The sequence below is a fragment of the Talpa occidentalis genome, unplaced genomic scaffold (assembly GCF_014898055.3).
Source record: "Talpa occidentalis isolate TD23 unplaced genomic scaffold, MPIMG_talOcc4v2.1 talOcc4.3, whole genome shotgun sequence".
Taxonomy (NCBI): Eukaryota; Metazoa; Chordata; class Mammalia; order Eulipotyphla; family Talpidae; genus Talpa; species Talpa occidentalis.
This window is the reverse complement of record NW_023603184.1, coordinates 101,574,374-101,595,096: the sequence shown is the minus strand read 5'-3', so window position 1 is coordinate 101,595,096 and position 20,723 is coordinate 101,574,374. Positions and strand designations below refer to the sequence as shown.

General features: G+C 38.1%; 1 protein-coding gene across 5 annotated transcripts in view; it reads right to left on the bottom strand.

Moving 5' to 3' along the window:
- Nucleotides 1–2,057: 2,057 nt before the first annotated feature.
- Nucleotides 2,058–20,723, bottom strand: part of ERICH2 (glutamate rich 2) — a 100,253-nt gene continuing 81,587 nt past the window's right edge. For all 5 annotated transcript variants that reach the window (XM_037523513.2, XM_037523511.2, XM_037523512.2 and 2 more), the window contains 4 exons: nucleotides 20,534–20,718; nucleotides 12,295–12,352; nucleotides 3,167–3,238; nucleotides 2,058–2,266 (listed from right to left, as the gene is read on the bottom strand). In XM_037523513.2, coding sequence (XP_037379410.1) covers nucleotides 2,148–2,266; nucleotides 3,167–3,238; nucleotides 12,295–12,352; nucleotides 20,534–20,718 — 434 coding nt within the window. In that variant the 3' untranslated portion in view covers nucleotides 2,058–2,147. The remainder of the gene's footprint in view (nucleotides 2,267–3,166; nucleotides 3,239–12,294; nucleotides 12,353–20,533; nucleotides 20,719–20,723) is intronic.

Here is a 20,723-nt window from a genome sequence, read left to right as displayed (position 1 = left end):
TATTCATCTTCTCAACACCATTGAATTGTGCTATAAAGTTTTGAAGAAGGCACAAGCCTGGAACTGAACTGTTTATACAGTCACAATTTGTTTGCTGATGCATTAAAGTTTCTAGAATTTAGCTGTGTGTAAAGCAGCACGGAACACTGGGTTTAAGATTCACTAGATCTCTCAAACTGGGTCATAGTCTAGCATCTCTAAATCTTAATTTCCTCATCTGAATTCCAGTACTCTAACATTTACCCTAGGGTATCTACCATGCATCCCAAATTCATTTGTGTAACTTCACAGGACTGTAAGAAATCAGTGGGATAAATAACAAAATAATGTCTGTCACAGATCACTCAGCAATAAATAACAAAATAATGTCTGTCACAGATCACTTTTAGCAATTTTTTTAAATATATAGCAATATAAAATATATATGTACTAACATACTATATATAGTAATATATAGTATTTCTTTATTACTACCTATACACACACATGCCTGTATCAGTTTATGCAATCACTTTACATTTCACTGATTAAGGAATGTAAGTGAGGACTATGGATAGAGGGGGTACTGACTATCCTGCATGGGCAAATCTTAGAAATTCTTAGACTTTGCTATAACATGGCCTGTGATTTCATGGCATTTTATTCAGAATTTCTTCCTCAGAAAATTCTTGTTTGTTTGAAAGAAAGCTAAAATGATTAGTGTAACTAATTTAGTCTGCAATATCACTTTTAGAGTACTTTATGAACTTCTCATGGGTGGGGGCTCCGTTATCACGTTATCAGACTGACATATGATAGAGGGAAAGAGTAATGAAACCCCTCCTCAAATGAAAAGGACATAGACATGTTAGCCAACCTTCCAATATTATCTGATTTGTAATTAGAGAGTTATACATACCTGTTTGCCTTTCTTTTCAGTCACCTCTGTGAAACAATGCAGCAAAATTTCTTCCTCTGAATGTTAGCAGGCTACGAAATGTCCAAAGAACAAACAACACTTAAGCATTTTTAGTGTGCTGTGATACTATGCTAATAGAATAACAATTAAGATAAGTGGATTAGGGAGATGTGGTATATATACACAATGGAATACTACTCAGCTATAAAACAAGATAAACTTTTGCCATACCTGACAACACAGATGAAACTGGAGGAGATAATGCTAAGCTAAGTAAGTCAGCAGGAGAAAGACAAATACCAGATGGCTTCATTGCTATGCAGAATATAGAAAAACAAAACAAAAGGTCAGATAAAACCAAACCAATAACAAACCTTAGAAATCTGACTGCAGAATTGAGGCTTCCAGAGGAGGAGGAGAGTGGAGAGCAAAGTGAGGAGGGACACAGTGGACTCTGCTGAAGGACTATGGGTGGCTCTGAGGTTGGGGGTGGTATGGCAACATACATCTGAAAGGTGTTATCCTATACCCTTTAAATCATATATAGTGGTTTCAATGTTACCTCAATAAAAATGTTCTAAAAAAGAATAACAATTAAAAATGCCTACCTTCAGATCATTTCAGCATGTAAACAGATTACTTAGGAATGTTTTCTCATCTATTACATAAAGTATAAAGTTTTATAAATGTTTCATCAAATAATAAGATATTGTTGAAAAAGACAAAGACCTGCTTCATGAAGATTACATTTTCTAGCAGGAAGGGAGAAGATAAAACTAACATGTTGAGTACTGATATGTGATATAAAGAACATAAAACAAATGATAGCCAAGTACCTAAAGTGGAGAGTATGAGAGAAGCTAAGAGCATGAACTCTGGACCCATAATGTTCACCTACAAATCCAGGCTCTACAAATCCAGCATAGGACAATAGGCAAACTACACACCTTCTCTATGCATCAATTTTCTTACCTGTTGAATGGGTAATAAGAGCACCTACCTCATGGAGTTGCTGGATTAAATAAATTAATGTGTCTAGTGCAACATAATTGTTTTCAGTTACTATCTTCCTCGCTAATAAAACTCATTGAACTAAGATCTCAATATTAAAAATTCAGGCTAAGAATGGGAATAAACTAAAAGAATTCTGTACCAAATGAAGAACAATTAAACTAAAAAACTGCTGCTTTTTATTTGATTGGTATGCAGTAAGGAAAATAACATGGAAATTAAATGATGGCGACTTTCATCAGCTGTCTTCACACTCATCAGAGCTTTCTTCAGTTTGATCCTCACTGCTTTCTCCTTCACTCTCCCGGCTACTGTCATCTTCACTATCTTCATCTTCCTCAAGGTCCTGAGCTTTCTCTGACACAGAAAGGAAGAAAATTGCTTAAAATGTTTCTAAATATTTCCACCCTTTGAAATTCTCCTTGCTTCTCTCTCCACTAGAAATACATATTTTTGGAACATAAAAACTGAATGACTGTTTGCTAACTGTATGTAGGATCAAAATAGTGGTACAAAGAAGAAATATCTTCATACTAGCATAAAGATATTTGTGGATTCTTTTTAAAGATTTTTTTATTTATTTATACAAGAACCGAGGTACAGTTCAGATGTGCAGGAGGGGGAGAGGATTCACCATAGACAGAGTGGGGAACAGAACAGGCAGACTGACTGAAATACACTGCTGACGGGAGCAGCGGGTGAAACAGGAGAGGTCTTCCCTGCCATGTGTGTATTTCTGTGGCCAGCGGGGATCAAACCAGCACTGTGGAGGCTGCGGACAGCTTCACAGCACTGTGTTCAACCACCTGCCCCACCTAAGAAGGCCCAAAATGTTTGTAGATTTAAAGTAAATTTAAAACATAGGTCTATAAAATATTATTTTACTATTGTCAAGGTAATTCTTAAATAGAATAAGAATGAGATTCAGGGTAATTTAGTGGACACAGGCTTTCTTCCGAACTGCAGGCTAACCCCTTTAACACACAGGAGTGATTAGCACAGTCTATCTCTTCTGAAGGCGCCTGATGCCTGGTCCCAAGGAGCCTGCTCTGCTTGGGTGGTTCCGCTCCACAGAGAAAAGGGAGTCATCTTCCCCAAGCACAGAGGACAAGATGGTTTCATTAAAACATTCAAGAAAACCACTTAGCCTTTTCTTAACCATTTCCTGGGAATTTATTTCACCACTCTCCTGGGATAATGGGTTTTTAAATAGTGACTATGCAGAGTTCTGTGATAAAGAAGGCATTTTAAACTTACCCATCAGCAACAATTCTTCAATAAGTGAGAAAAACTCCTTGGCCTCTGTATTTTCTGGTTCATAGATTAGAACTGAAAATGGACAACAGAATGTGTTATTAATGTTTAAAGTATTTCAGCAAACAGGCTCCCAGAATGAGATTGAAACTGTCAATCAGTTTAAGTAAAAATGCACAAAGCTATAAACCCCAATAATTATACCACAGATATATCTAAGTGCAAATAGAATAAAATGCTTTATTTATCTTAGGTTCTTTGTGAGAGACATAATCCTCACATTTTCTACTTCCTGTCCCAAGAAAGAATGCAATCTCCAACATTATGAGGCTTCATCATTGGCTCCTAGCAAATGTGCTCCCAATCATAACCATTCCCAATCAAAGTATGAACCCCTGCAAAATATGGAGACTTTGCTAATGAGAAAACTGTGTGCCTAGAGGCCTGTTCACTCCTTATCTCATCCCATTTACCAAATGTCTACAGGACATCCTTTGCTAAAGGTCTCATCAGGACACAAAGGAACTAAGTTATTTGTCTTTTTTTAAAAAAGATTTATTTATTTATGCATACAAGAGCTGGGGTGAAGGCCAGAGGTGCAGGGGGGTGAGAGGATTCACCAGAGACAGAGTGGGGAGCAGAACAGTCAGATCTATTGAAATACACTGCTGAGGAGCAGCAGGCAAGACAGGAGAGGTCTCCTGTGCCATGTGGGTTGGCTCCCTGGCCGGGGATTGAACTCGTTCTGCACTGGCTGCCAATAGCTTCACAGTGCTGAGACTTAACCCCTTGCGCCACCAGGGAGCCACCCCCCTCCCCTTTTTAATGCAAGCTCTTCCATCTTAGAGATGCAATTAAAAAAAAAAAAAAACCTCATCTTTCAAATAGGGAAAACTGATTAGTCTTTATCTTCATCCTGAAAATGTTTACCCTAGTTCACACCCTCGTCATCAACTATTTATCATTCTCCTCTCTTTGCTAGAACATTTGTTTTTAGCAGTGTTTATTCCTTTCTGCTGATCTTTTATGTGAATGTGCCACCTTTCCTTTGGACCATACCAATAGATTTTTTTAGACTTGTTGGCATTACCAACATCCCAGAGCCCAGAAAGATTTACACCTTTTGTTTCAGAGCTTTCTAGATCACTTAACTTACTTTTTCACATTTTGCTCTACAGATTTGTCTCTTACTTCTTACTGCCTTTACGAGTTTTCATAATACTGTAGCATCCATTTAATGTTACTCCTGAGCAATATCTTGATGGCCCACAGGGGGCACTGGAATATTGTGTACTGTTGGTCTAAGAATAAAGATAATTGTGGATGGCTCAAGTAGGCCCCATTGGCTTATAGGACCTCCTCACCCCATATGGCTTTCATCTTGACACACCTGGCCAAAGACTTTATTTCCTACTCCAATAATATAAAATTTAATGCCAAAGGGGTCATATAACTATGTACCTGCTCAGAAGATATTTTTAAGGAACTTGAAGGTATTTATACATATTTAAGGTTTTTAATGAAAGTAACTTTTTATAAATTGTAACTCTGACTAAAACATGCTTACCATTAAAAGTTTAAATCTTTTCTGTGTCTAAGACTCTTTCTGGGGCATGGCTTTTCCAGCTTGCTCCTTGAGATACTAGTTCCTTAGGATGTTAATACATACTTGGGAAACTATTTTTAATGACGTTAACCAAGTAAAAATTTACAGTAAAGAAAAAAATGTAGGATTTTATAGATCTATTAATATGTTTATAATTACTATGAACCTTATAGAGAGGAGAATGTGGTTTCCCAAATTTATTATTCCCATGGAATTGTTTTAGTGGGACAATTATTAAGAACTATTGAATTAGGAAGCTTCTCTGGTGTCGTAGGGGTTAAGTCTCAGCACTATCACTGCTGAGAACTGAGTTCAAAAGCCAGCCAGGAAGCTAACCCACTGTAAAAGGCAGGAATGGACACTGAGCAGGTTTTCTATGATCCAGCAGACCGGGTAAAGGAGGAGTCAGCGTCCTCAGTGGCTTTTTGCAGGTCTTTTTATTTAGATTACCAGGTACAAGGCAGGCAGGGGCGCTCGGGGGCTGGGAGGCTGGCAGTCCTCCCAGCCCCCAGCAAATCTTCACTCTCACGTTCTCTCTGCTCTTCTCATGGCTCTGCTTCTCTCTCGGCTTCTGCTATTACTGGCATCCCCGTGACGCCACCCTTAAAAGTCTAGTCTCTCAGCCCAGGTGTACCCACCTCAGATGCCCGCCATCAGGCATGTATTCAGGATGACAGGGTTCCCTCATCTACCCTAATGGCGGGAGGGCAGAAAAGCCTGATACCTTTTACCTACCCTACACCCATATATGGCGCAGCAGACCTCTCCTGTATTGCCTGCTGCTTCCCTCAGCAGTGTCTTTCAGTCATCTGTCTGTTCTGTTCACCACTCTATCGCTGGTGAATCCTCTTACTCCCCACACCTCTGGCCTATACCCCAGTTCTTCTATGCAAAAATAAATAAATCTTTAAAAAGGGAAATGTTGAATTAATATGCCTTGGAATACATTTTGGAAAGCTTCATTTTGGAATTAGGATTATTTCATGAGATTGGAATATGAGATCAGTTACTCCTGTGGTTTAACAAAAACTGCTGGCAATTGTCAAAATTCAGAGTAGGAAAAAGGTATCTTTCAAATTTTGCCCACAGTATCTACTCTAGGTAAAGAATCAAAAAAAGTCTTCTTACTCTTTCACAACTTAGTAGGGCTTATTAAAAGGTAACAGAATCTTCTAGTATAAGTAGTTAGTATCCTAGTAGTTGTTTCTCAAATTGGGCCCATAAACAGAGCCTAGCGTAGGCCCAAAAGAAAGACTGTCAGGTGTGAATTCTGGTTCTGCCACAGTCCAGCTGAGATACTTTGGGGAAAATATTTAATATCTCTGTATCTCAGTTCCCTTATCTATGATATTAATGACCACACCAAACTATTTTGATAATGTAGATAAAGTACTTAGTGATACTAGGTGCATGGTAAATGCTAAATGAATGTTGATTACTATTTCCTGGAATGTTTCTGAGTTTAGAGAAAGGCTTGGTTCCTTTCTAAGCATTCACTGGGTATTTTCCTCTGGTTAAAGGGCTGGGATAAGGAGCAGGGGGCAGGTCTTGAGTCCATATGGCTCTAAGACCTTCAGACGGGGGCTAGTCTACGGTAGACACACTGTTGTCCCGTCACTGTTGCATCTCTAGGAGAGTGCCTGGCACAAAGCTGGAGCCCTCAAGATTTTAAAGAATGGGATACATGAATAGAAACAACCAAGCAGGAAGCACTCATCATTTTCTGTCTAGGCAAATAGGATAGAGTGATTTATTTTACTTAAAAATAAACAGAAAACTTTACATGGACTATCTCTTCTGAAGACATATCTGTATTTGTGTTAGGCCTATAATGATAACCTTTTTGGTTTTAAGGCTATTATTCTTTAACATTTAAAAGTATTATAACTGATGAAGAAGATGGCTCAGGACTAAATGCTTGTGTGTGTATATATAATCTTCATTGGCTGAGAGCAGAAGTGTGGTACCCTGTAGGGTAAAGAAAATATCAGGCTTTTCTGGCCTTCCGCCATCAGGATAGATGATGGATCCTTGTCCTGAATGCATGCCTGATGGCGGGCACCTGGAATAGGGTTTGGGCATGGGTAGATGGGATTCAGCTGAGCTAAGACTGTGCTTTTTTTTTTTAAGGGCGGCGTCACGGGGACGTCCGCAGCAGCAGTAGAAGCCGAAGCAGAAGCCGAAAGAGAAGAAGCCCGAAGCAAAAGCAGAGAACACCAGAGAGCCCAGATAGAGTGAAGATTTGCTGGGGGCTGGGAGGACTGCCAGCCTCCCAGCCCCCCAGCACCCCTGCCTGCCACATACCCGCTGAACCCCAATAAAAACCTGCAAAACCACTGAGGACTCTGACTCCTCCTTTACCCGGTCTGCATGGGATCAGAAAACCTGCACTGTGTCCAGTCCTGCCCCCTATATACCCCAAGAAGAGTGAGCTACAGTTTTCCTTCTTACAGGTGAAATAGGAAGATTGATTGGCACAAAATCGCACAATCAATCATGAGATGAACTAAGAAAAGTACTTGGGATTCTTGTATTTCAGCACCATTAAAAAACCACTTTTAGGGCCTCCCCTGTGGCGCAGCGGTTGAGCGCTGGGTTGCGAAGCTGTCCGCAGCCTCTGCAGCGCTGGTTTGATCCCTGGCTGCTCCCCGGCCACCAGAGGAGGGTCCCACATGGGAGGAGGGTCCCACATGGCGCGCAGACCTCTCCTGCCGCCCGCTGCTCCCCTCAGCAGTGTGCTTTGATCCTTCTGCCTGCTCTGCTCCCTGCTCTGGCTCTGGTGGATTCTCTCACCCTCCCGCGCTTCTGACTGTACCCAGTGCATGTATAAACCAAAAAAACCAACCAACCAAACAAACAAATAAATAAATAAAACATGCCTCTATAAAAAACCACTTTTACAGGCTGCCTCCAATGCCTAGCAGGAAATGGCATGGAGCAGCTACAGTTCTGCATGAGACAACAGGAAGATAGTCAAGGAAATATTAGGACTACATAAAAACTGTGTGGAAGACAGATAAAATTCAAGCCTTTGTCAATAGATAAAATTTCTTGGCAAAACCCAATGCAAATAGTTTAAAAGACAGGACAAAGGATAAAGATCCCATGGGCACCTGGGGTGCAATGTGAGAAGCCCTTCAGCCAAATGAGAATATAAATGACTATACCATAATTGGACTTTAAGAAAACACACCCGGAACCAGAGGCTTCATTCAAGAAAGTGAATTTGTAAAACGTTCCTGAAGGGTCAAAGATGTATTATTTCCTATAAATTAATTGCCCTAGATACAAATAAAGAAAATAAATAGTGAACCACAGGAGCCACTGGAAACCTAATTAATTCATGAAAGTATCTCCTTTCCCAGTCTCTGACTACTTGACCAGAAATATAGGCTTATTAATTAAATGAGAAAAAGCAAATATAGTAGGAAATCATACACTTTCAAGCCAGACCTGGGATCTAATCCTGATTTTACTACTCGTAGCTGTGTGTATAAATTAGTTCTCCTTGTTAACTCTCATTTTCTCATTTGTAAAGTAGGGTTAATAATATGTGCCTCAGGGCCTCCCTGGTGGTGCAAGGGATTACGTTTCAGCACTATGAGCCAGTCCACAGTCACTGCAGCACAAGTTTGATCAGGCCAGGGCCTGACCTACATGGCGCAGCAGACCTCTCCTGTCTGGCCCGCTGCTCCCCTCAACAGTGTATTTCAGCCAATCTGCCTATTCTGCTCCCCACTCTGTCTCTGGTGAATCCTCTTACCCCACCCCCACCTCTGGCCTACACCCCAGCTCTTATATACATAAATAAAATAAATCTTTCTAAAAAATTAAAGAATTCAAGAATGTATTCAAGAATGTTCCTATAGTAGGTGCCCAGTATACAAATAGATAAATATATACATAAACTATGCTTACATGCATATATTTTATCTATTCCATAGAATAGCTAAAAGAAGAAAGAGCTAAAAGGGTATCTATACTGTAAGAATTTATATTACTATTTTAGGTCCATATTAGATTTACAAAAAAATCGTTTGTTGTTCTGACTATAGAGACTTTGGGTTGCACTCAGCCAAGTGTTCCTATTTGTATCAAAGAACTAGAGCTCCCTTCTTCCTAAAACAGTGTCTGTATCTACCTGTTTTTCCATGAACTTGCTTGGCATTGCTAAACTTTGGCCTCCCACATTCTACATCCTTGACTGGGAATCTGCCTCAGGGATAGCCAATCATACTTTACATGGCCCCCACCCCATACCCCCATTTCTGGGTCTCTCTGTCTGTGTTTCCTATCAGCCCGATCTTCTTCTTCAGAGTACCATTCTTTCCCAACTGGCTCCTTGGATCACAGTGCCTGACTGAGGGTTCTCCATATCTCCTTTTCCCACAGTCTAATCTTTTAGACTATACAGGTCCCAGTGTTTGACACCGACAGAAAAGAGTGAAGAGTGATAGTGAATGAACCACTAGGGGTGAAAATCAAACTAACCATATCTAATGTCAACCTCAAGAGGGTTTAGAGCATGTGGGCTCTCATTTCTGTTTTCCCTCCAGTTCCCAGCACATTGTTGGGTATAAAGGTGGTGCTCAATAAATATTTGTTGGAAGGAATGAAGGTAGGAAGGAGGAAGGGAAGAAGGGAAGGTAGTGAATGAGTTTCAAAGGAACATAACGGGGCCTCCATGGTGGCACAATTTGTTAAGCACAGCACTATGAAGCTATCTGCAGCCTCTGCAGCATGAGTTCAATCCCCGGCCAGGGAGCTACCCACATGGTGCAGTGGACCTCTCCTGTCTCGCCCACTGCTCCCCAGCAGCGTATTTCAGTAAATCCGTCTGTTCTGTTCCCCACTCTGTCTCTGGTGAATCCTCTCACCAACCCCACACACACCTCTGGCCTGTATACCCGTTCTTGTGTACATAAATAATCTTTAAAAAAAATAAGGGAACGTAACCCCATTAATTAATGATAGATTGCTAAACTTTTTTTCCCCCCTTGACCTAAAATGTGTGTTCGCTGGTTTCTGTTACATCAATAAGCATTTTATTGAGCACTGGCTGTTTATGTGGCACAAATGCAAGGCCAAGCGACAAAGCTGACTGGCATATGTGATGATATCAAAGCACATATTTTATAAGCTTCAGCCAGAAGCTTTCTAAAATGATTGATGAATATGGAAATAGAATATGTAAATTTTTCCACAATTGGGTTCCACTAGAAACTCAGAATTGGGACTAGAGTTACAGGAGCACTCACTTCTACACTAGCCACCACAGAGAAGGAAAGTGTGAGGGAGGAGGAGACAAGGTCCAGTTTTACTAGTTCTAAGTGATACTGAGTATGCTGCTTAACCTTTCTCTGCTTCAGTTTTGTTATTTATAAAAATAGAGGATTGGACATAACTCTCTCTAAGGATTCCTTCTGATTAGATAGTCTCTGTTTGCAGGCCAACAAAAATAGCTTTCATCAAATTATTTTATTTGATATCTCAAAAGGTGAAAAGTCCTTGAAAGGATTAAACAAGACCAAGTATTAAACCTGGATATAAAAAGTAGGTAGTATTTTAAAAAATAGCCAATGACTTAATAATTATTCTATCTACAGTAGGGACTCTGTGTGTGAGTCACGTGAGAACAGACCTCACAATTCCTGTACTACATTTTCACTTCAACAATTTTTAGATTGAGTCTAACACTAGTTAATACTTTGAACTCTATTATTAAAAGGTTTAAGTGTTGAATTGCTATTTTTTTCTTACAAGATTGGGAGGGGAAAAATAGTGGGGAGGGGTCTAATGGACTCTGGTGTAGGGCTATGGGTGTCTGATGGTGGGTGTGGTATGGTGACATGTATTTTATGCCTTTGAATCACATGCAGTGTTGTAAACCAAAGTTAACTCAATTGAAAAAACAACTATGACTAATGTATTAGAAGAAAACATGGGCAAAATAATTGAGAAGATTGTGGATGTTAACAGAGAGCTTGTATATTCAAAATTATTAAATGGACTTTCTAAAATTGGAAAATAAATCTTTGAAATTAAAAACTCACCAGATAGTTTTAACAGTAAAGTAGATATAGCAGAAGAGAGAGTAAGTTAACTGAAAAACAGGTCAATAGAATATCGACTATGAAATAGAATATCCACTATGGAAAAAAGTCTAATTTATGCACAGCTGGAGGCCCAGGGATGGAACAGAGAGAGGAAATAGGGCAGAGTTATATATGAAAAGGTAACAGCCAAGATATTTTCAAAGTTGATGAAAGCATCAACTTTGAAATCTAAGAAATTGAGCAAACCTCTTAAACAAAAATGACCCACTGCAACTTTTTGCACATCAACTTCAACCACTGAAGACCAATGACAAAAGGAAAAGTTAATCATATCATCCCTCAAGTTAAAAGTCTCCAGTAGTTTCCCACCTCTGAGCAAAAGTGAAAGCTCTTAAACTGTGAGAGGCTGCTATGCAAGCTGCACAATGACCTGCCCACAACCTCTGCCCTTGCTTGTTCTGTTCCAGTTACACTGTCCCCCTTGCTGTTCCTTGTAAGGTACCCTGGCACTTCAGCACAGTTACTATTAGTCTTGCCTGGAACTCACTTCCTCTATATATCTACATGACTAGTTCACTCAACTTCAATTTTTTGTTCAAGTCTTTCAGTGAGACCATCCTACTCAAAACTGCTATGCCTTCTCCCAGCACTTTCTATTCTTTCTTCTCCACTTAATTTCTCTCCATAGCACTTGTCACTCATGACACTCTACATATATATGTTTATTATCTTTATGACACTAGATATAAATGTGCAGTTATTTGTCTTGTTGACTGTTGAATTTCCAGTGCCTAGAACAGTACCTAGAACATGTAGGCATTAAGAATTTGTAGATAATTGCATGTTAAGTAAGCTTTGCTGCACTGTCTAAAACTTCTTTGAAACTAAAGGCATAAAGTTATTAACCCATTATCATGAAGGTAAAGATTATGACTTATTTTCTAGTGGTGGCAACAGTTCTATGTTAGGGGATAATTAATTTACCACATTCAAAAGCATTCTAGAGGGCCTCCCCGGTGGCGCAGCGGTTGAGCGCTGGGTTGCGAAGCTGCCCGCGGCCTCTGCGGCGCAGGTTCGATCCCCGGCTGCTCCCCGGCCACCAGAGGAGGGTCCCACATGGTGCGCAGACCCCTCCTGCCGCCCGCTGCTACCCTCAGCAGTGTACTTCGGTCCTTCTGCCTGCTCTGTTCCCCGCTCTGGCTCTGGTGAATTCTCTCACCCTCCCGCGCTTCTGACTGTACCCAGTGCATGTATAAACAAAAACAAACAAACAAATAAATAAATAAAAACATGCCTCTATTTTAAAAAAAAAAGCATTCTAGAAATCTAAATTATGACAATTAACTGATTTACTATGAGAATCACTCAGACACTATCAGGAAATTCACTAGATGTATATATAATATAATGCTCAAACAAGTCACCTTACATTTTATAGATTAGAAAATGGAAAAGTATTTTCTACTTACTCATTTGACATAATTTTTTTGCTAGATGGTAGTCTTGGCCCATTTCTGCTCTCAGGAACTGGGAAACAAGAAGAAATTCTTCAGATAAGTCATATCAAATAGAAATTAAATATCAATTATGAATTTCCTGGAATATATTCCAATAATGACTATTTTGCTTTTAACATACATTTTCTTCCAGGAGAGAATCTGTAGTCAGTCAATTAATCAAGGATATTACAGAAATTCTCATAGAATAAGTATGACTGTCCACTTTTTTGCAGCCACACATCTATGTACTATTTGAACAATTTGAGAATACTTGCCGGTTGATTCAACAGCAGAGGTCAATCCCTTTAATATCTTTTTGGCTCAGATACTATTATTTGTGAGCTTAGTCCATAATTACATGGTAATATTTAGTAAAAAATACAGGTTTATAATTATTCATATTAAACATTTTCCAACACGGTCCCTATGTCATAAAATTTTACTTTATTTTAAAATTTTTATTTTTGTTAAAAAGTAATACATATTTTTACAAGTAAGAAAATTAATAACTAAACACTTTCTGTCCCTAATTTAAAAGTATTTTTATTTCTACTGTCCAAAGATGCTTATTTTTAATGTCTATATGTCATTATATCTTTCACCTATGTCACTTTTTTTTCCTACAAAGGAACACATTTTTTAAAACTAAGATTATTCAATAACTTAAAAAATACATATTACTCTTCTCCCCAAGGAATTAAATATTTGCATATGGTTTTTACATGGTTAGGTTACAATTCACTAAACTATCTTTATTATTAGCTATTTAAGACTGTTTCATTAAAAAAAATAACCCACGCTTGGATGCTTGCTCTGAGCCAAGCACATGAGGTTTACTTTGCGAGAAACAGGCACCAAGTAATATGAGACACTTCTCACACATTTCTAGATATTTGACAAATGCTTAGGTGCTACTTTAAGAAATTTTATAATTACTAGTTTTATCAGTTTACTCATGGGTATTAGATTATATTTTTATAATGTAAATGGAACTCTTCAACTTTTCTATAAATGATTACATTACATCACATCACATTTATTCCCATAATAATAAATGCTATGTTCAGTTCATAAAAGTTTATTTTAAAATTTCATTCTTGGGGCCTCCCTGGTGGTGCTAGGGGTTAAGATGTAGCACGATGAAGCTATCCACAGCCACTGCAGCACGAGTTTGATCCCCGGCCAGTGAGGTGACCCACATGGCGCAGCAGACCTCTCCTGACTTGCCCGCTGCTCCCCTCAGCAGTGTATTTCAGTCAATCTGTCTGTTCCATTTTGTCCTCTGTCTTTGGTGAATCCTCTCACCCTCCACACCTCTGGCCTATACCCCAGTTCTTGTATGCATAAATAAATAAATCTTTTTAAAAAATTCAATTTCATTCTTGTTTAAAGTTATTACAAGTTTACTTTCATTCCCATTTGTAGTTTTTTTCCAACTTAAATTGTGATCTTTGGTGGCTTATATTATCCTATTTTTCAACTATCTAGCTCTTTAATTGATATGTTAAATTATTTTCACTTTGAATTACTAAATTCTGGTTATCTAATTCATTTTCTTTTTTTCCTTATGCTTATTTTGTTGTTTTGTTAGTTTGTGGCACTGATTGTCTCTCTTCCTTAAATCACCATCATCATTATCATCACCATCAAGCATTTTAAATTTTAAAAAAGTCTTTTCAAATATAGGCGAAACACTACATGACATGCACCTCAAAGACATCTTTACAGACGCATCACCCAAAGCAGTGATAGTGAAGGCAAAGATCAACAGCTGGGACTACATCAAATTAAAGAGCTTCTGCACAGCAAAAGAGACAATAACCAAAACAAAAAGAAACCCCAACGACTGGGAGAAAATTTTTGCACCCAACACTAATGATAAAGGACTGATCACAAAAATCTACAAAGAACAGATGAGACTCAACAAAAACAAAGAAAATAATCCAGTCAAAAAATGGGCAGAAGAGCTAAAAAGAAACTTCTCCGAAGAGGAAATGCAAATGGCCACCAGGCATATGAAAACATGTTCAACATCACTTGCAGTGAGGGAAATGCAAATCAAAACTACAATGAGATACCATCTTACACCAGTGTGAATGGCACATATTAAAAAAACTAGCAACAACAAATGTTGGCGACGATGTGGAGAGAAAGGAACTCTCCTACACTGCTGGTGGGAGTGCAAACTGGTCCAAGCACTATGGAAAGCTGTGTGGAGATTCCTCAACCTACTAAAGATAGAGCTTCCATATGATCTAGCAATTCCACTCCTAGGTATTTACCCAAAGGACACAGAAACATTAATTCCAAAGAGCACCTGCACCCCTGTGTTTATAGCAGCACAATTTACAATAGCTAAGCTTTGGAAACAACCCAAATGCTCAAAAATAGATGACTGGATGAAGAAGATGTAGTACATATATACAATGGACTATTACTCAGCATTCAAAAAAGATAAACATGCAATTTGCAGCAACATGGATGGAGCTGGAAGGGATCATGCTCAGCGAAATAAGCCAGAAAGAAAAAGAAAAATACCAGATGGTCTCACTCATAACAGGAATCTAGAAAACCTAAATATGGACCGGGAAAAAGAATAACTATAAGAAAGAAAAAAATCAAAATCAACAAACAACTATGAACCAGAGACTCTTTGTGGTGGGAGGGGAAGGAGGGATTGGGGTCAAAATCGGGGTTGCAATTGTATGGGGAATATAAAATTTAAAAAAATAAAATTAAACTCAAAAAAATTTAAAAAACATGTCTTTTCAAAGTTTTAATGTTTACAGTTTGGTTATCACCATTTTCTATATAGTTTTTAAACTTGGTTTTTATTTTTATTTATTTTTTACATTTTATAAAGGACAGGTTTATTAGGAAAAGGAATGGGGAAGACACTTGCACAGACATAAGCAGGTAAAAAGACTTGTATTTAAAAGAGACAGGTTTGGGGCCTCCCCTAGTGGCACAGCAGTTGAGCGCTGGGTTGGGAGACTGCCCACAGCCTTTGCAGTGCCAGTTGGATCCCCAGCCAACTGCGAGGGTCCCACAAAAAATAAGACAGGTTTGTTAAAACAGATGCTAGTGTTGGATGAGAATTGCTTTAATTTTATTTTTAACTCAAATGTCATTTAAAGAATATTTAATAGTTTTAAATAGTACTAATTACTGTTGTAATTATCTTTGCTATTAATACCTAGTTTAATTCATCATGGTCAGAGGATGTGACCTATATAATATTACCTATATGCTTACATATTAAAAATATTTATGGAAAATTTACTATAGCCAGAAATAGAAAACACATGTTCCCAATTCTTACCTTCAAGTTAACATTTTGCTAATATGGTTTTATCATTATCATCACAGACTCTTTCTCTACCTTCTGCCTAGATAATTTCCAAGCAGTTTACACATACCATCTCATTTCACTTTGAACTAATTACATTATCACTATTATACCTAGTAAATTTAACAAGAATTTCCTAATGTCATCTTATAGCCAGACTATTTAGTGAAACATTATATTAATACTACTACTCTCAAAAACGAAAAGGAACAAGGAATCGATTTCAAGTCTCCTCTGCATTGACCTATTTTTGTTGTTGTTGTTAATATAAAATAAATTTCCTTTTAAAGTTCAAAAGGCAATGAAGTTAAAAAATTCATGCAATGGACATTTGGCTAAAGACATTCATGAGAATTATTTAAGTCTTCGAAGTTAAGCTGAATACAGGTTCATAAAATGTTCTTATATTATTTGTGACATTCAACACAGAGAGATGCTTACCAACTAAACTCAAGACATGAATTTTGATGATATCCTGACAGGAAAAAAAATCCAGCTATAACAGTCATTTTAAAGATAAATTGGGAAATTTGAATTTGGATAATATATTTAAATTTTCATAAAGTTCTTCTTAGGAGACCCATGTATTTAGAGGTTAAGTTTTTTGATGCTGCAACTTACTTTCAAATGTTTCTGTCAAATATATGTATTAATGAAACAGGGGTGGGAAGGGCTACAAGAAGCTACAGGGCAGGATGTCGGGTGGATGGAACGACCACTTACCTGCCTAGGCTCTAGACCAGAAGGCCACCAAAAATCCCCAAAAGGCCAAAAACCAAAACCAAGAGCTATAGCCTAACAAAGGACAGTGCCCGATAAGAGGACAGGTCACTGTCTGTGGGTTCTCACCCGCACGCACAATTGCAAGAGACCTTAGGCTCCAGGGACAACAACCATGGAATTTATTTTACAAACGGGGAAACAAAGAGCTGCCTGTATCCACAAGTGGTGGCTCTATCACCCAGGTAGCATCAGTGATGGTCGCTACTGGTCACCAGGAGTGCTGGACAGCACTAGCCAGTGGTGATGGCCACTACTGGTGCCGCAGAGGCAGTGTCAGAGACACCCAGTCTTAACAGCTCTTTGTGAGTTGTTGGGTTCCACCACCAACAAATAGCTCTTTGAGATATCAGGTCCAGGGCCTTTGGTGCTCCTTTCAGGCAATGTCAGAGACAGGACTGAGGCCCAGTCTGTAACAGACTCCTTTGGCTTATCTTCCCTCCTCAGCGGTCTGCTAGATGCTTCTTTTTCTTCTTTCTTTGGAGGCTGGAACCATCTTCCTTTCCTCAGGGGCTGGCATCGTGGCCTCTCGTCTCTTCATCTCCCCTCAGCTCCCTCCAACCCTGGCTTATATCTTCTTTCAGGATGCCCCACCCAAAGTCTGATTGGACCATTTTTCAATCCTGTGGCTGCCTGGACCATTTACCAACCAACCCATAGCACCTGATTGGTCCATTCCACAGTCCAAGAAGTGCGCTTTACATAAAAGGGCTCTGAGGAGCAACTGCCACAACTGACTTGTGGTGAGAGGTGGGGTCCTAGTAACAAAAGTCTGATTGGATCATTAGCATCAAAATTAGCACCAATCAGCTCATAACTTGCCCCTGACTGGTCCATTCCATGATCCAAGAAGTACACTGTTACATAAAAGGTCTCTGAGGAGCAACTGCCACAACTGACTTGTGGTGTAGCAGCAGGATGAAAACATCACTGCTCCTGCTGCTCCCGCCACTGAGAAGGCTGGGTTCCAGGAACATTAAGAGTACAGTTATGCCTTAACTATCAAAAGAGAGAAAAGCAATCTAGAACAAAGTTAACAGATTGTGAATCCAGATGAAGTGTATACATAGGTTCATTGTTACAGTCTTTCAATTTTTCTAAAAGTTTGAAATTTTTCAAAATAAAAAGCTGAAAAAATGAAAAATAGGTGTAGTCTGAAAACAAAAGATCATATGCACAGGTATAGTGCATAATATGAAAATAAGCAATTTCATATGGTCTAAATTTTTATACAAAAATGAATGAATGGATTTTATAATTACGTATCAAAAAAGGAAGAAAAATAAAATGAGCAACTTCAGACAGGTTAGTTAAAGCAGGTAAGGTTTTTGAATGCTCCATAATTTATGAATGATTTAGCCATTTAGTCCAAAGGAAGTTTAAGTGAGATCTAAAACTAAGAATCAATATTTTTTCTCCCTTGTTAAAAGAAACTTATACTATATGGAAGTTTTAAAATTCCCTATATATGCTTTATTCTAAAAGGAAAATGTGTCTGATTTCCTGATATGATTGCACAGCTAGCATTTGGGTTAAATTTGGGTTAAATCAAAGGAGGCAAGCACATTAGCATTTTCTTTGTGCTAGAAATCTAATCAAGGCCTTTAGTCACGATGGAGTAAAAGAGACCAGATTTACTGTCCTACCTTAACCAAAAAACTGGACAAATATATGAAACATCAGCTTTCAACAGTGATCTCTGAGAGAAGAGAAGCAAGTAGGTCCTATGATCACCTCTGCTTACTGCTTGTGGGCTGTTTTCAGGTGTTAGTCCACTGATGATCTAGAGTTGAAATAGTTTGGAGTTCAGAGAGGCCAATGTGGCTCAAATTTTTAATTTAGGCATGGGTTTCACAAAGAGAGAGCTCCAACAATCTGCAGAAGTGTCTGAGTCATTAGCTGGCACTGATCTGCAAATGAGTATGAAGAAACTGAGGCAGAAGAATCATTAGAATGAGGTGGAACAATCATGGACCTCACCCAGGGCTGAGAAGAGCTGATGTACCCTCCAACAAGAGTAGGTCCTCCTAATACAAAGGGCACTGAGAAGAGTCCTCACAGGGTCGTGCCTTGGCAACATGCCTACACTCCAAAGGCAGCCCTACATCTTCTCTGACAAGACTTAAAAGCAAAGCCCAAAACAGAAATCTGCCTCCAAGTAATTTAACTGTGTGTCCTAGATCAAAGTTAAACAATGTTTAAAGGAAAATAACAAAAGTTTGTAGCCAAGAAGGTAAAATTTATGATTTCTGGGAGTCAGTAAAAAAAAATACCAGGCAGGAGAATAAGCAGGAAAATAGGGCTGGGAGAAAACTTAAATCAATTGGAACTGTTCTAAAATTGACAAAAAATGATAGCATACTGAGCAAGTATGCTAAAATACTTACTATAAATATACATCATGTTTCAAAAAGTAAAAGAAAATATTAATATAAGGAGAAAAATATAGGCATAAGATAATTAAATAAAAATTCTAGAGATTATAAATAGAATATCTGAAATGAAAAACTATAAAGAGAAGATGGGAATAACAGCATATCATAACTGCAAAGAAAGAATCAGGCACTTGAAGATAGCAATTGAAATTTCTGAAATGATGATAAACAACTGGATAAAGAAGATGTGGTATGTAAAATAAACAGTGGAATACTACTTAGCTATGAAAGACATGAAAACTTAGCTATGAAAGACATGAAAGACAGTTGCAAAAAAATAGAGGTATCTCAAGGGAATTAGGCTAAATGGAATAAGTCAGAAGGCAAATACTGAGTCACCTCAACTGAGGTCACCAGAAAAAGGGTAGGTAGTGACAACAAGAGTGGGTGGGATCCAATGTGTAGTAGTGGATTTTGTTACTATTTGTTTGATTTTTTTTAAAATGAGGTGTATAGAGAAAACAGGAAAAAAGGGAACATCACTGACCTTCGGGACAATATTGGGTGGTCTAACAAATGTGTACTTCATTGAGCCCAGATGAAGAAGAGCGAGGGAAGAGGTCAGAAAATAATATTTGAACAATTAATAACTGAACATTTTCCAAACCTGATGAAAACTATAAACTCATAGATCCAAGAATCTTAATGAACAGAAGAAACATGAAGAAAACCACATCAAGGCACATCATAAGCATATTGCCAAAAATAATACGGATGGAAAAAACTTCCCAGAGAGATAAAAAGTATGATACTTTATATATAGAGGAATAAAGATAACAGCAGACATCTTGTCTGACACTTTGCTAACTATTAGGTTAACAGAGCAACCCTTCAAAGTACTGAACTTTAAAAGTTAAGGTGAAACAAAGACTTTTTCAGATAAATTAAAGCTGAGAGACTTCACTGCCAACAGAACTTCATTAGGTGAACAATAGCAGAGGGACATCTGTATGGACAAAGAGCTCTTAAGAACACCAGGTATATCTTCAAGAAAATATAGTTTTCCAATTAAATTCTTTAAAAAATAAGTAACCATTTAAAACAAAAGTAGTAACAATGTATTGCAGGGCCTATAAAATATGTAGAAGTAAAATGTATGACTATATCAATACAGAAGATGAGAAGGGAGAAATGATGAAAATGTCCAGGAATGTAAAGTGTAAAAACTGCTATGAGTTCCCACAATATATATAAAGCTGCATAATATTAATTAAAGATAGACTGATACTACAGTGAGGAGAATTGCTCATAAACACTTTTACTAGAATATATTTCATTTTAAGTTGCATTATATATAAATAATATGTGCCTGCTACTTCTCAAGGGCTAGGTCATGTCATTCATATTTATCTCTAAATATCCCTAGTAACTTTCAGGGTGCCAGTATGGAAAAATCATTCCTTAAAGCAGTTGTTGAAGAGTTTTATACAAAAACATCCCTTTTTCCTGCATCTGCCTTATCAAAATATGGAATCTTCTTTTTGCTGCTAACCTGATAAAAGTAGTGAGAGGCAGGCAGCCACATAAGCACTTGTATATGGACAAGGAGCTTTTTACTATTTTTCTTAATCTTTAAGGCTATATACTATGTAGCTATGTCAATATTTTCTAATTTCTAAAATTATATTACACAATTAAAACTTACTTCTGCCATTAGCTCTAGTGGGGCATGAGTATTCTTAGTAGGACTACTGTCATCATTATCTTCCTCATTGCTATCATCTTCACCATCATCATCTGTTGATTCAGACAACTTGTCATCAATATCTTGAAGGCAGTACTCATTCTTTTTCTCTTGCTCTACAATGACTGCATCTTTGTCCACTTTACCTTAA